The 14,416-nt window shown below is 38.6% G+C and overlaps 1 protein-coding gene across 1 annotated transcript; it reads left to right on the top strand.

Moving 5' to 3' along the window:
- Window positions 1–321: 321 nt before the first annotated feature.
- On the top strand, window positions 322–13,654 carry LOC121026327 (kelch repeat and BTB domain-containing protein 12). The gene is made up of 4 exons (XM_040469190.1): window positions 322–332; window positions 4,567–5,745; window positions 9,170–9,440; window positions 11,520–13,654. Exons 2-4 carry the CDS (start codon window positions 4,676–4,678, stop codon window positions 11,700–11,702), a joined length of 1,524 nt encoding a protein of 507 aa, XP_040325124.1. The 5' UTR covers window positions 322–332; window positions 4,567–4,675; the 3' UTR covers window positions 11,703–13,654.
- Window positions 13,655–14,416: the final 762 nt, after the last annotated feature.

The raw sequence follows: 14,416 nt of genomic DNA, 5'->3' as shown, positions 1-14,416 counted from the left end.
AAGCAAATCATTGGCAGTTTAAATTAACATTTTTATGCCACAATAAAATTTGTAGCAGTCCATCTCTCAAAACTAAATATACTGGACACGGGTATAACTGCATTTTGGATTTGCAGAGTAATTAGGCATTATTCTTGTGATTTGTATTTATCTTCGCTACTCATTTTTCTCTGTTATTATGGGTACTATTAATATGAATGCACCAGTTCAGTCTTCTATAAATTGGAGCAGAGAATAACTTCCCATTGATATCATTGAGAACATTTATACAGTTTTGTTTTGCTGATGAAAGGAGAATGCCCTCTCTGCCCTCATTACAAGAAAAAGTTTCTGTCAGCTCTCTTTTATTTATGAGCTGTGTCTGTACCCACAAGCAGTTTGTATATGGACCCAAACATCGTTATTATTAGAAAATTATTTGTACAGGTATATCCTACTTCAGCTTTACCGAGCAGATTTTACCAAGCAAATTACATATTATAAATGCATGACCTTATTTAATTCTCCCGACTATTATATAATTCTCAAAGCTAATCTCCAGTTAAAAGACTGAACGAGGCTTAAGAAACTTGCTCATGTCACTAGATAGTAGAGCAGGGATTCAAACCCAGGCCTCAGTAATCCCAGCCAAAGCCCACGTTTCTAGCCTCTGAGCTGCACCCTGCTATACTACCGTAAAATAACAGTAATTTCCATTTATTGAGCACTTGGATGCCAAGAACTAACCTAACTACCTTATTTATGTACATTATGCCCATTATACAGATGAACAAACCAAGGCTTTCAAAGGTTAAATAATTTTAGGATTATAGCAAGTATCCAAGCAGATGCAAAGCCAGGACTGGTGTCCCTTCAAAGCCATCTCACTGCAATGCCAGTATCTTCTCTACACCTTATACATACAGGAAACAATGCTGAGAATGTCTTTGAAATATGGTGGTGAGTTTAACTGCTTGGGTATTTTTCAGGGTTTCCATCAGCAAATTCATTTGGTCTATAAATCCATAGAAATTTAGAGCATATTTCAGGAGGTGTGTAAAAGGCAATTGGAAGGAAGGGGTACTTAAATATTTACATGCATCTAAAAAATTCATAAATGTTTCTTCATAGTGTTTGTAACAGTTATTTTTGTTTTAAAAGTGTTTGTTGTTGTTGAAGCCCATGTTTGGGGCAGACAAGCTGCATCCAAATAAAGTATTTATGCAAGAAATTGATTTCTCTTTGGGGACCTTGGGAAAAATCAGATGATCATTTTGAAATAGGGATCTGACCATTACCCTTCTCAAAACTCCCCAGCTGGGTTTATGCAGAGAAGTGGAGAATAGGCACCCAGATGGGATATTGTCCTACTCACGATCTAGAAAATGTATTTATTTATAACAGTAGAGCAAGAGTCATTGACCTGTGGCCTGTTTTTGTATAGCCCATAAGCTAAGAATGGATTTTATAATTTTAAATAGCTTTTAAAAATCAGAAGAATGTTAGGGTGCCTGGGTGGTTCAGTCTGTTGAGCGTCCAACTTTGGCCTAGGTCATGATTTCACTGTTCCAGAGTTGGAGCCCTCCCTGTGTCAGGCTCTGTGCTGACAGCTTAGAGCCTGGAACCTGTTTCAGATTCTGTGTCTCCCCCTCTCTCTCTGTCCCTCCCCAACTCATGCTCTGTCTCTAACTCTCAAAAATAAATAAACATTAAAAAAAATTTTTTTTGAAATCAGAAGAATGTTTCGTGACACGTGAAAATATATGAAATTCAAGTTTCAATAGCCCTAAAACATTTCACTGGCACACAGCCAGGCTCCTTTGTTTATGTATCAGTTCTGGCTGCTTTTGCATTACAATGGCAGAGTTGAGCTGCGCAGAGACCCTAGAGCCTACAGAGCCTGAAATATTTAGTCTGTGGCCCTAGTTTGTCTGCACTTGCACAAGAGGGAATGGTTAAGAGTACAGACTTTGGAGTCAGATGGAACTGGGTTCAAGACTCTGTTCCTGCACCTGTAAAATGTTGTGGCCATTTAACGAGAAGAGGTAAACTCAGAAGAGTGACTTAGTGATAGTTGTCTTCTGTCATGAAGAAATGAAGATAGCTAGAAGTTTCCATCTTTCTTTTACTTGACAATGTAATAATAGAAAACATAAGAACATAACGAAAGTGAAATTTTACAACATATACAACTGCAAGCATCTTAGGCAACCTTTTCTTGATATTTTTGCACCTGCCACTTGTACCATAAGGACTCTTGAGTATCAGTTCAGCAATCCCAGTTCAAACTAGCGTAAACAGTAAAGGAAATGGTTTGTCACTGAAACCTGAAAAATATAGATGTACAGCATGTTTTGAACCCGTCACTGTCTATTCTCTGCCTTCTTCCCTGTATTAGCTTTGTCCTCATGCTGGCTTATGGAGATGTGGCTGTAGCCAGTCCAGACCTCTCATCTATATGACACATGGACACCTCCAACCATCGAACCAGAGACGTGAGCTTCACACTGATGAAGCCAACCTCAGGTCTCACACCATCCTTGAACTAGTCACAGTGGCCCTACCCCATTGACTCCAAGAGAAGGCAGGTTGGGATGCTGGGGGAAACCCAACATTGTCCACTATAAAGTCATTTATAAGATACTACTATGTTTATAAAGAAAACAAACATATTGTACTAGTTAGTCCATTTTTTAACTCTCTTTGAAACTAATGCTGCCTGTGTTTTTATTAAGATAGCCCTATGCCACCAAACTCAACAAGGGTGGTTTGGTTCCTGCCTCAAAAATACAAAACCCTAGGGTTATGGTCATAATATTTGGGTCCCCAGCATCTCGTTTCTTCCTAGCAGCATCAAGGTCAACACTTTAGAAACTGACGAGTCTTAACTGCCTGCATTATACTAGATCTAGTGACCCTATCTGGAAACTGCTCTTGGCTTTCCAGCACTGGGATTGGTTATCCTCTGAGTGATTCTTATGTATTCCTACAGATGGAATAGTAGAAATTTTCTAATACTTATTTCCTTATGAGGAAACTTTTCTGGTTTTCAGCTCAAGGTAACAGCTGCCATCTATAAAGTGAATTGATGTGTTTATGTACAAAGAAGCCCACGTAATATTATTTGGGCTACCCATAATGTGGTGTAGGAGAGCTCAGAAATATGATGACCTCCTAATTACCGATAATTGGATTCTCTTTGTAAAATCTAAAACAAATGAAAGTAAAAAGCAGAGGTTCACTTTTAACCTGCAAGGCCTCACAAAGAAAGCCTTAAGCTTTTATTGAAATCAAGCTGAGCCATTAATGCTGGAAAATCTGGCAAAGAGGGTTTTATTCCTATTTGAAGTCTGTGCAGACTCTTAGATTGGCTGGTTGTTATAATTCCACACACTCCAGCGCAGTGATTTTTAGGTCTTATAGTTGCCATTACATACTTAAACATTCCTGTCATGCCTAAACACTTGTTTCCTGAAATGAACTTTCATTCAACACTGAAACAAGTGCCATTGCTCATTGAGACACAGTGAGAATGGAGATGGAGAAATCTCATCGAGATTTGATAGGATTACAGAAATGTAGAAAATTTACAACCTCTATAGCTGACAAATTATGCTTTCACGTGATTGAAATAATCACCTCTCTTCCTCTCTTAACTCCTAACACTGACTTTCCTACCATCATTTATTCTTATTGCTTACAGCTAATAGCCAAGTAAGAACTACAGAGGGTGATGGGGCCTGGAGATCTGCTCTTCGCGTGAGGGTTGCTGACTCTAGAATGCCCTTCTTTAAATCCAAACAGCTCTTTAACTCCCTTGAAATACCCTGTTACCATTCCTCTGGGCAAGGTGAAGACGAGCTTAAAGAGACTTCTGATTAGACCAGTGCTTTTTAAGGGCGGAAGTGAGTCCATCTATGCCATGAGGAAGTCAGGAACCAAGAGAAGCTGAGCAAGGAGTGGGGAAGGAGACACAGGCTGGCTTTGGGGTCCTTTCTAAGTTTAGGATGAGTTAGTTCTAAGTTTCAAGTATTGTAAATTCTCAGGTCAGCAGACATTTGGTTATGCTTTGCAAAGCACTGTTTTGAGTTGTTTGCCCCGTAGCAAAAGTTTGCACAGAACTTTAATGGACTTCTTTTCTCAGCCATCCTGTATGGTTTTGTGGCCATTAAACATGTGGGTGTGTTTCTTTGGGAGGGTGTGCATAACATTTTCAATGATGCATCTCCTCAGAGAGAAGGCTACCTGATGCCCCTGCCTCCTTTGTTTGCCGGCCAGCTGTATTTGGTAACTGGAAATGCATTTGCAAAACATGCCAGCTTATCACCTCTCTCTCCATTCACCTTGGAAGGGAGGACTTTCCAGCCCTCCTAGAAAAATCTCTGCTGCTGATTAGGTTAATGTTGTTAGTTAATAATTTACTGTTTATGCAATCAATGGCATTATTTTTAGACACAAAAGTGGTTGTCTTAAACTCTGTTTGGAATGGATAATATTTATTTACAAATACTTCTTAGTACTAACGCTCCATATTTAAATTACAGAGAATTTTTTTCTTACAAGAAAACATTCTTTTCTCTCCCTCAGGAGTGTTACAGGACATCTCTGCTTTGTGAGTAATCAGACATGCAAATAGCCCCACAAGAATCAAGCTAAATTTAAAGAAGACTTACTTAGAAACATTGAAAAGTGTATCATGGAGCTCAAGGCTGAGGGAAAAGAAAAATACCAACATAGCTTGAATTTACTGAATAAAGTTAAGAACATGAAAGAATTAGCAGAAATGATTGACGTAGTACTCATAGCAGAAGGGGAGAAATTTCCTTGCCACAGGCTGGTCCTGGCTGCATTTAGTCCTTATTTCAAAGCTATGTTCACTTGTGGACTGCTTGAATGTACTCAAAGGGAAGTCATACTTCATGACATTACAGCAGAAAGTGTGTCAGTGATATTGAACTACATGTACAATGCGGCTTTGGAGATCAACAATGCCAATGTACAGACCGTAGCTATGGCTGCCTACTTTATGCAGATGGAAGAAATCTTTAGTGTGTGTCAAAAATACATGATGGACCATATGGATGCCTCGAACTGTGTAGGTATCTATTATTTTGCAAAGCAGATTGGAGCTGAAGATTTATCCGATCAATCGAAGAAATATTTATATCAGCACTTTGCTGAGGTGAGCTTACATGAAGAAATACTAGAAATCGGAGCACACCAATTTCTGACGCTTATTAAATCAGATGACTTGAACATATCCAGGGAGGAGAGCATCCTGGACTTAGTCCTGAGATGGGTAAATCATAACCAAGAATTGCGCACAGAACATCTTGTTGAGCTTTTGAAGCAGGTCAGATTGGAACTTATAAATCCTTCTTTTTTAAGACAAGCCCTAAAAAGGAACACAATGCTTCTGTGTGATGCAGCTTGCATTGACATCATTCAAAACGCATTCAAAGCCATCAAGACACCCCAGCAGCACTCTCTAAATCTCCGTTATGGCATGGAGACTACTAGTCTTTTGCTTTGCATTGGCAACAATTCTTCAGGAATCAGGTCAAGACACAGGAACTATGGGGAGGCCAGTTTTTGTTATGATCCCGCTTCACGGAAGACCTATTTCATTTCATCTCCCAAGTATGGAGAGGGTTTGGGAACCGTGTGTGCTGGTGTCGTCACGGAAAACAACACTATAATTGTGGCCGGAGAAGCGAGTGCCTCCAAACTCGCTAGACAAAAGAACAAGAATGTTGAAATATATAGGTTTGTATCTAGCAAATATTTGTAAATTGGTTTTAATTATCTTGACTCTAGCAACAGTAGAAGGAAATACTTCCCAAGGAGCAATCATATCTTAATTACATGTAGTCAAAATTACCCCGTAATGTCATATTCTACATATGTATTATCATTCATAATGAAATCACCCACATTCTAAAATTATTTTTCTCCTTTTGTTAAGAGCATGCAGCTGGATTTCTATAAGGTAAATGTATATATATTATGACTCCGTTGTATATTTTCATGCTTAGCTTTCATTTCTGATCCAAAAGAAAGGGTGTAATTGAGGGGCCTCTGGGTGGCTCAGTCGGTTAAGTGTCTGACTTGGCTCAGGTCATGCATGATCTCATGGTTTGTGGGTTGCAGCCCCACATCAGGCTCTGTGCTGACAGCTCAGAGCCTGCTTTGGATTCTCTCTCCCTTTCTCTCTGCCCCTTGAACTCATTTTCTCTCTCTCTCTCTCTCAAAAATAAATAATAAACTTTAAAAAAAATAAAGTGTGTAACTGATTAGGTTTTGAAGAGCTTGTTGATATAACTTAACAAGAAGAAAAGTTTATTGATTCCTTTGAGCTGATTTTCTAGTTCATAATTCAGAGGAACAAGTAATTTTTTTTTCTCAACCAAAAATTACTAATTATCTATCAGTTTTCACTCTGTATTCTTAATTTGTAGATCTTTCCTAAACCTCCAATAGTGTAAAATGTTTGTGGTCTAAGAATGCTTCAAATCCTAGAATCATAAAAGGAACGAGTGTCTGCTAAGAGGTAGCATAGGTCTTGTATGTGAGGAGGATGTGTCTGTTTACTGTTTATTCAGCAAGTCTTCAGTGAGCATTCAGGTCTTCAGCTAACTGGGTAAGTGAGAAATAGGCACCTAGAATAAATACTAGGTAGAAAAGCTCTCCTTCAGTATCCTTCCCCTCTCAGTTCCCTCTTACGAGGGTTTGTTCAGACTTTTCAGTGAGAAAGTAGTTCCTCTTCATGGCAAAGTTGGGAGGAAGACTTAAGAGGTCTATTATTTTTCTGTCATCTCTTAACACTCCACCATCTCTTTTGAACTGTAGGCCTGTCCCTTTTTTACCATCATCTCCCCTAGTAGTGATAGGGGAGGGACTGCAGAGCCCTGGGTGAGTGACCTGGCCCTATGCCCATGGGGACAAAGCATGTCCCTGGGCAGCAAGAACAGTCTTACTCAGAATAATCAGGTATAGACTACAGAGCCAGGCTATCAGATCCCTCGGTGTCCCTCTTTTCATCGTAGAGCCTCTTGTACAGGTACCTTGGGTTCTTTAGATTGCTACTTTGCTTCCTCGTCAAGACAGGCTGCAGTTCTGTCATTATTTGTTTTAAGTATACTTTCTTATTTTGAGAGGGACAGAGAGAGAGGGGAAGAGAGAGAATCCCAAGCAGGCCCCGCAGTGTCAGCACAGAGCCTGATGCCGGGCTCGATCTCATGAACCATGAGATCATGACCTGAGCTAAAATCAAGAGTCGGACGCTTAACCGACTGAACTGCCGAGGTGCCCCTAGTAGGTAATTTATTTAAAAAAAAAAAAAAAAAAAAAAAAAAAGATCTACCTTTCCATCTTCTTTAACTCTCCCTCATACTTCAGTTATACAAACAGTTGAGGATATAGGGGCTGTCTTTACACTATCAACCTCTGTGAATGCTGAACCTCTTTTGTCAGTCTTTTTAATGTTCTATCCATTTCTCTTAATAATATGTTTTATACTTTTATCTGGTCCTTTTCTCCTCCCCATTTTCATTTTAAAGTATCAAAACAAAAATCAGATTAGCAAGCTTGCCCAGAAAACGTGTACTTCCCAACCCTCATGGGACATATTTCATCCTTGGCTTGTTCTCTTAAACCATGTCTCAGTAAGCCAAAACCCCATTCTTTTAGTTCTATTGATATACTAATAAATTGGCTTTACTTCAGTATTCCCCCATCCATGACACCTAGCCCTCCTTCCTCTTCTAAAACCCAATACAATTAAAAGTACTGGTGAAAATTCCAACTGTGATTCAAGGGACCGGTGTCCTACCTAGAATTGCATAGACAACAACTAGCATTAAGTTTCTGCATTCAGATTGTGACAAACCAGACATGCCCTCTAGGAAAGGAATGTAATCTTCCAACTTCCCTGTCAAGCCCTAAGTAAGCAGTTATCTCTGGGGAAGAATATAAAAATTGGCCCAGAACTGCTGGGGAAAACTCCTATAATCCTATTAACTGTCAAATGTTTGGTGCAAAATAAGTAGTCTGTACTTTAAAACTGTCCTCTGTATAGAACACTCATAGTTTCTTCATTTGTTTCCAAACAGAATAACTTTTCTTATTTTCCACACTTTCCTGGTTTTGTTTTAGTTTTGAATTCCAGAATACATTCTGGATTTCCTGGGACAGATCTAATTTCACACCTCACTGTCCCCATGAGTACTTTTGTCCATCTTAGACTGCGTGTCCCAAATCATGATTGGAGAAAACAGACTTCCTATTATCAAGAGGCAAGACAAAGGATACCCACAAGATCATTTAGTGACTCTATAATGCGCCACACACACACACACACACACACACACACACACACACACACAATCAAAGTGTCAGACTCTAGGAGATATTGAGAAACCAATATCCTGGTGTCTCTACCACCCCAAACCCTTCTCAGACAGATACACTTATTCGTGGAAGAAATTATGGAAATTAGCATACCCAGAGCATTAAAGTAGATGCTAAATGTATCAGACACCTACAGGTTCTCTTGACTCTGTTCTCAGCCAGTTAGCACTACAAGAAGAATCCTTAAAATTCTGCATAGCATACATTGTCCCATTAAAAATCTCTGAATTGAGGTATTTTGAGTTTGCTGGAAAGCTGCTTGCTTGAATATGGTATTAAAGTGAGACTTCTACTCCACAGACTAATACATTGTGCCATTTTTTCATTTTTACTTATTCCTCCTTTCTAGTAAAATTACAAAGGATTTTCTGAAAGACTTCCTATTCTTGATTTGCTTTCCCGGAACTAGGAAATGAAAGCTATCACCTATACTTTGTCAGTATATTTTCTAAAATTCTACTCCCGAAGCCAAGACGACACTGTATGTTAACTAACTTGAATTTAAACTAAATTAATCAATAAATAATAACTACCAAAATACATAAATTCGGCAGAGAGATACGGTTAATTGTTTCTATGCACATTAGAGTCTGTTCATCAACCCTTGCCAAAAAAAAGAAGCACAAACCTGTATTACTATCTTACATTAATGTGTCTTCCTCATACCAATAGTAGGACCCAGATCATGTTGTTTGTAGCTGGAAAAGAAACTTAAGTATGTTTCTCGGGTAAGTTGTGTTCCAGTTAACACTAATCCCAGGTTCTCTCTCTTAATTGGCAGGTATCATGACAGAGGGAACCAGTTTTGGGAGAAGTTATGCACAGCTGAATTTCGAGAGCTCTACGCTCTGGGCTGTGTCTGTAATGACCTCTATGTTATAGGAGGACAGATGAAAGTTAAAAACCAGTATCTCATCACAAACTGTGTCGATAAGTACTCAGTAGAACGGGACAGTTGGAGAAGGGTGTCTCCCCTCCCACTGCAGTTGGCGTGCCATGCCGTAGTCACGGTGAATAATAAACTTTACGTGATCGGAGGCTGGACCCCTCAGGTTAAGAAATTTCCTGCATCCCTAACTGGCATGGCCGTGCCGCGTCTGGTTGCTGTGTTGAAAAATGTACTCGTGGAACACTAAAAGAGCATGACTTATATTTGGGTAAAATGCCTTTTACTTTATAGAATATCAAACTTAAGATTGTAAAGTGTTAAAGCATTTTAGGGGAATGAATTTTAAAGTGTGTTATTCATAGATATGACTTCATTCAGTATTCATGCTATGCTCTTTATAATCCTTCCCATTCTTGCTAATTATGAAAGATGCTTATGCTGAGGAATTATCTGTGGGGAGCATCTAAGTTAGAGGCAGAGAAGCTGGATCTTCATGCTGCTTCTGTCTGCTCAATAGTTGTGTGAGCCAAGGCCAAGTAACTCTGAGGTCTCTTCTAAATATAAAGCTCTTACGCTAACCAGGAAGCCGGAATACCCAACCTGTGATGGTACGATCATTGCCACAAAAGTATATTGTCATTGGAAACACTTCATGTCTTTGCTGGGCACCAGCAGATACCGTTTGCGGTAAAGCCCTGCGAGGAGATACACGCCGAGATGGCAAAGTCAGTAGAATGTGACCATAGCGGCCCTTCCTTCTCTCCGTGGCCGTCCCTCCCAGTGCCCTGAGCTCTCACAGCAGTAACATGCCAGCTGCCTTCTGCCTTGGCCTGCGGGTCTTCCTTGTAAAAACTCTTCTCCGTAGCTCACTGTCCATCCTCATATCAAAAAGTCAACCTCTTTCAGCCTGTAAGATTTCTTGTTTTGGAAATTCGCCTTGTGATCAAACTGATGCTTTTTGCATTCATTTCACGAGCTTGGATTTTGCCATTTATCATACCTGTTTTTAAAACTTAAACTCCGCATTTAATGCTTCGTGAAATTTGTGCTGTGTGTCAAGAAGCAGTACAGATTTAATCACAGCTAGTAGCCGAGACCTGACTGATTATGTGTAGTTAAGCTTTTCAGAGCTATCCATTTTATAGTTAATATTGCATGAATAAGCTCCAAAGACAACATAGAAGCTTTTCTTTGGTTTTCTTCCCACTAAAATAAAGATCAAATACTTAAAAATGAGAAGGAAAATTAAAACAGTAAAGTCAACAATGTTCCTGTATAACATCTTCACACAAATGGCACATGAATATTTACCGTATAACAAAAGCATTTGCAGGGCTGTAACTACAGAGCATTAAACTGCAAGCTCACGTGGGTTCGTGATTGTATCACAGTGATCATAACCCCTGGTGGATTTAAAGTAATTAAATTAATTACAACTTTCATAAGTATGGCAATTATTTCTATATCAAACACCTGCATCCAAAACAAAAGCCATTTAAGCATCCTTAGACTGAGGCCATAAAAGTTCTTGACACATTGAAGACAAAACACGTCACTTCACCTAAAGTTTATGATTAGGGGAAGCCATATTCTTGTGTGTAAGAATAAACAGTTCAATTTTTACTGTTTCTAGTCATTAAAAATGTATGTAAATAAATACATTAAAATAACTGCAAATAATTTGTATTAATCCATAAATCTTAAAAATTGAGTTCAGACCATTCCCATATAGGTCGTAATTATAGTGTAAAAATACTCTAATGATTAAAACACTAAAACGTTTTTATAATTTCATTCCATTTGGATTAGAAAAATATTAAAAAGAAAAATGCCTTATGAATTATTAAAATTAGTCTCTTGCAAATATTATTAAACTCTAGCCCAATAACGTTTGCGGAAATAAAATTACACTTTAAATACTGTTCAAGAAAGTTTGGTTTCATTTTTAAGGCTCTGCTATCACTTCATTTTCTAAAAAATGCTGTCTTGTCTCATTGCTAAGATCACAGATTGTTTGCTGTAGGCCGACACCCTAGCTCCATTATTACAGAACATAAATTCCTCTGACATTGACAGAGTCCTCATCACCCCAAGTCACGGGATCTGGTGTGTTTGTGAGTGTGAGTCACAACAGCTAACTTCTATTCATCTCCTTGGCTGTCTGCTTTGATTAATTGCACTCATGCACTCACAGAGATTTCTAAATGGTATGTTATTACATCAGCTGTCATATTTCACACAGATGGATCTTCCTGATGAAGAACCAGATCGACTAAGCAACCGACTGTTGCAGTATGACCCCAGCCAAGATCAATGGACAGAGCGGGCGCCCATGAAGTTCTCTAAGTACCGATTCAGTACAGCCGTAGTCAACAGTGAGATTTATGTTTTGGGTAAGAAGAAGCAGATTGCTAAAAGAGTATAACTACTTTTATTTTCCTGAGCAGTTCACCTCAGTAAAAATGACATATTCTTCCTTCCTCTTGCATCCCAGTTCAGATGTATCTATAACTAGCCAAAAATGTTCTTTTGTTTCTTGTTTTTCTAGTGCAGTCAGATAAGATTAAATGAAAGTCCACTGACTTATTGAAAGCAAAATTATTTGTATGGAATTTTCAGGTCCCTTGGAATGCAAGAACAGTAGTGATACATCTTTATATATACTATCAACTAAAATATTTTGAAATGGGAATAAGCCTTTGGCCACCTTTAGTTGATGAAATGTGGGTTTTAGCAACCTTGATTGTCTCTGCTTATAGAAGATTCAGCCACTATAGGTAAGACACCAGTTATGCCAACCCTCTTCATTTTGCCTCACCTACCAAATTCCTGTAGAGGTATTATCAAATAATTCTCATCTGAATGCATTTTTTTCTTATGTCCTAAATATGTGTGGTCTTGTCCTAACCAGTAGGGAATGGTGTAAGACTGGTTCATACCCACTAAAGTGGGTAGAAATTCTAGAACATCTCCTAAGTTTCCCCTCTTCTTCACTTCTTGTTTTTTCCTCTTTTATTATGTCCTTGGCTCTTCTAAACAGATTCCATCACTTCCTCTCCCTCTCCCACTGTCCTGCTCCTGTGTGGGAAAGGGTGAGACTGGGACAAGGAAGCGGACTTGGCTGGTAAACTGATAAGTATGCCAGTATTGTTTATGTCATCTCATCCACATTGATGACTAACTGGAAAAAACACAGGGAAGGTGATGGGTACCAAAGAGATGGCAAAGAAAAAACACGAGATATGGGCTCAGAGCAAACCAAGCATTTGAATAGCTTTTTTTTTTTTTTTTTTTTTTGCTAAAAGGAAGCCATTATCTCTTGGCTGCCTGCACAGCATGAAGCAAAATAATTAATGCACTCAAATATTAATAGTTTTATAATTTTAAGAACATTATGCAACATAATTTACAACTACCTCAGTTATGAGACTCGTAATTATAATCAAGTTTTTCCTCTGGAAATATATCTGTTACTTGGTAATAACCATATGCTGTGTCATAGGCCCAGAAGAGACCATATCTAAACTAGAATAGATTGCCTAGGACAGATGTATAACTCTGGGGAGGGAAGGGCCGATCTCCTAATTATATTAAAGTTGGAAGCAGTCAAAAGAGGGATAAAAGTGATGTATCAATTGAACAAAAATGAGATTTCCCCTAATGTGGAGCCACGACTAGGCTAGATGTGGGATAAAAATGTAAATTTTTGTTTGTTTTTTGGGTAAGTTAGATGGGGAAAAGGAACCTTAGAGACAAATTTTGGAGCTTATGCTTCTTGGCACAAACAAATGTCCACAGCTGAATGAAAGGAGGTAGATGTTAAAGGACCCGTAAGATTTGGGTAGGTGAGGAGAGAAAAGAGCCCACCCGGGAAGAGAGATCATGTGGAGGGGCAGGAAAGAAAATGAGTAGGGAGAAAGCATAAGCAGAGGTTTGGAGGTGAGAATGAAGGTAGTAAGAATAGAGAATGGAAGGAGAGTGAGTAAATGAGCCTACCAGGAGCAGGGAACTGTGGGAGATAGAGAGTTTACAGGTAAGTTGGGAGCCAGTTACAAAGGCCTATAGTAGAGAATTGAGAATAGTAATAAGTAGTGAGAAACCATGCAGAAGCAACATGATTAAAGAATGTTTGGGGAATGTTGGTGAGGCAAGGATTAGAGAACAGATCAATGGTGAGAAGAAACTAGATATGGAAAAGACCAGTCAGGAAAGCTTTTGTAGTAACTTAGAATCTAGTTTCTGAATATTCAGAACTGAGAACCGGTCTCATAATCACTCAAATGAAAGTCACCCACTTGTAAGATTCAAACCAAAAAGGCAACGTTCCCACCATTCGCTACTTAATACCCAAATATACTTATCAGCTTTGAAATGGAATGAAGTTCAGCTGTTTAAGGACTTTTGTGGTAGCCTTAGTTCAAATATCATTGTTTATAGTATGTGTAACTGGAATTTGGGCAAATACCATATAGAACCCTAAAACCTTATCAGTGTCAATGGTTCACACAGGAGCCTTACAGTCATTTGTTACTTGTTTTAGCGAAAGCCCTGTCTGCTTTTGGGAATCTATATGTGCCCCACTGTGATGGGGGTCACTGCCAGTTACTATAACAATAATCCCTCCCCCTGATACCTGTAATAGACTTAATTTCTTACTATCTCCTAGTTAGTCTAGAGGCTACCCCAAAATAACAACCTCTGAAATCTCCTTTACCATAGAAGCAGTGTGGTAAAGTGGGGAAGGTACCAGCTTTGGAATTGAGTAGATTTGGATTGAGATCCTGACTCTACCATTTATTACTTACATGTCCTTGGCCTAGTAAATACATGTATATTTTTTTGCTAACATTAAAATTGGAATGCCTACCTCTTATTAGAGTCAAGATTAAATAAAACAAGGTATGTAAAATCCCTACAATGTAAGTATTCAGACATTATTATAACTACTGTATTTTTTTAGCTCCTTTCTGTTACAGACACTTTGCTGAATTCTTTGCATAAAGAAATTCACTTAATGCTTATAAAAAACTGATACAGTATTAACTCTCCTGTATGGAACACTAGATATCTAGACTATCTAGGTATTTCCCAGTGGAAATACCAAAAAAATGTTGAGAAAACATGTTTTAAATTTTCTGA

Source organism: Herpailurus yagouaroundi, unplaced genomic scaffold (assembly GCF_014898765.1).
Source record: "Herpailurus yagouaroundi ecotype Mexico unplaced genomic scaffold, PumYag 78260, whole genome shotgun sequence".
Classification (NCBI taxonomy): Eukaryota; Metazoa; Chordata; class Mammalia; order Carnivora; family Felidae; genus Herpailurus; species Herpailurus yagouaroundi.
Note: the sequence above shows the minus strand (reverse complement) of the source record. Positions and strands in the feature narration are given on the sequence as shown.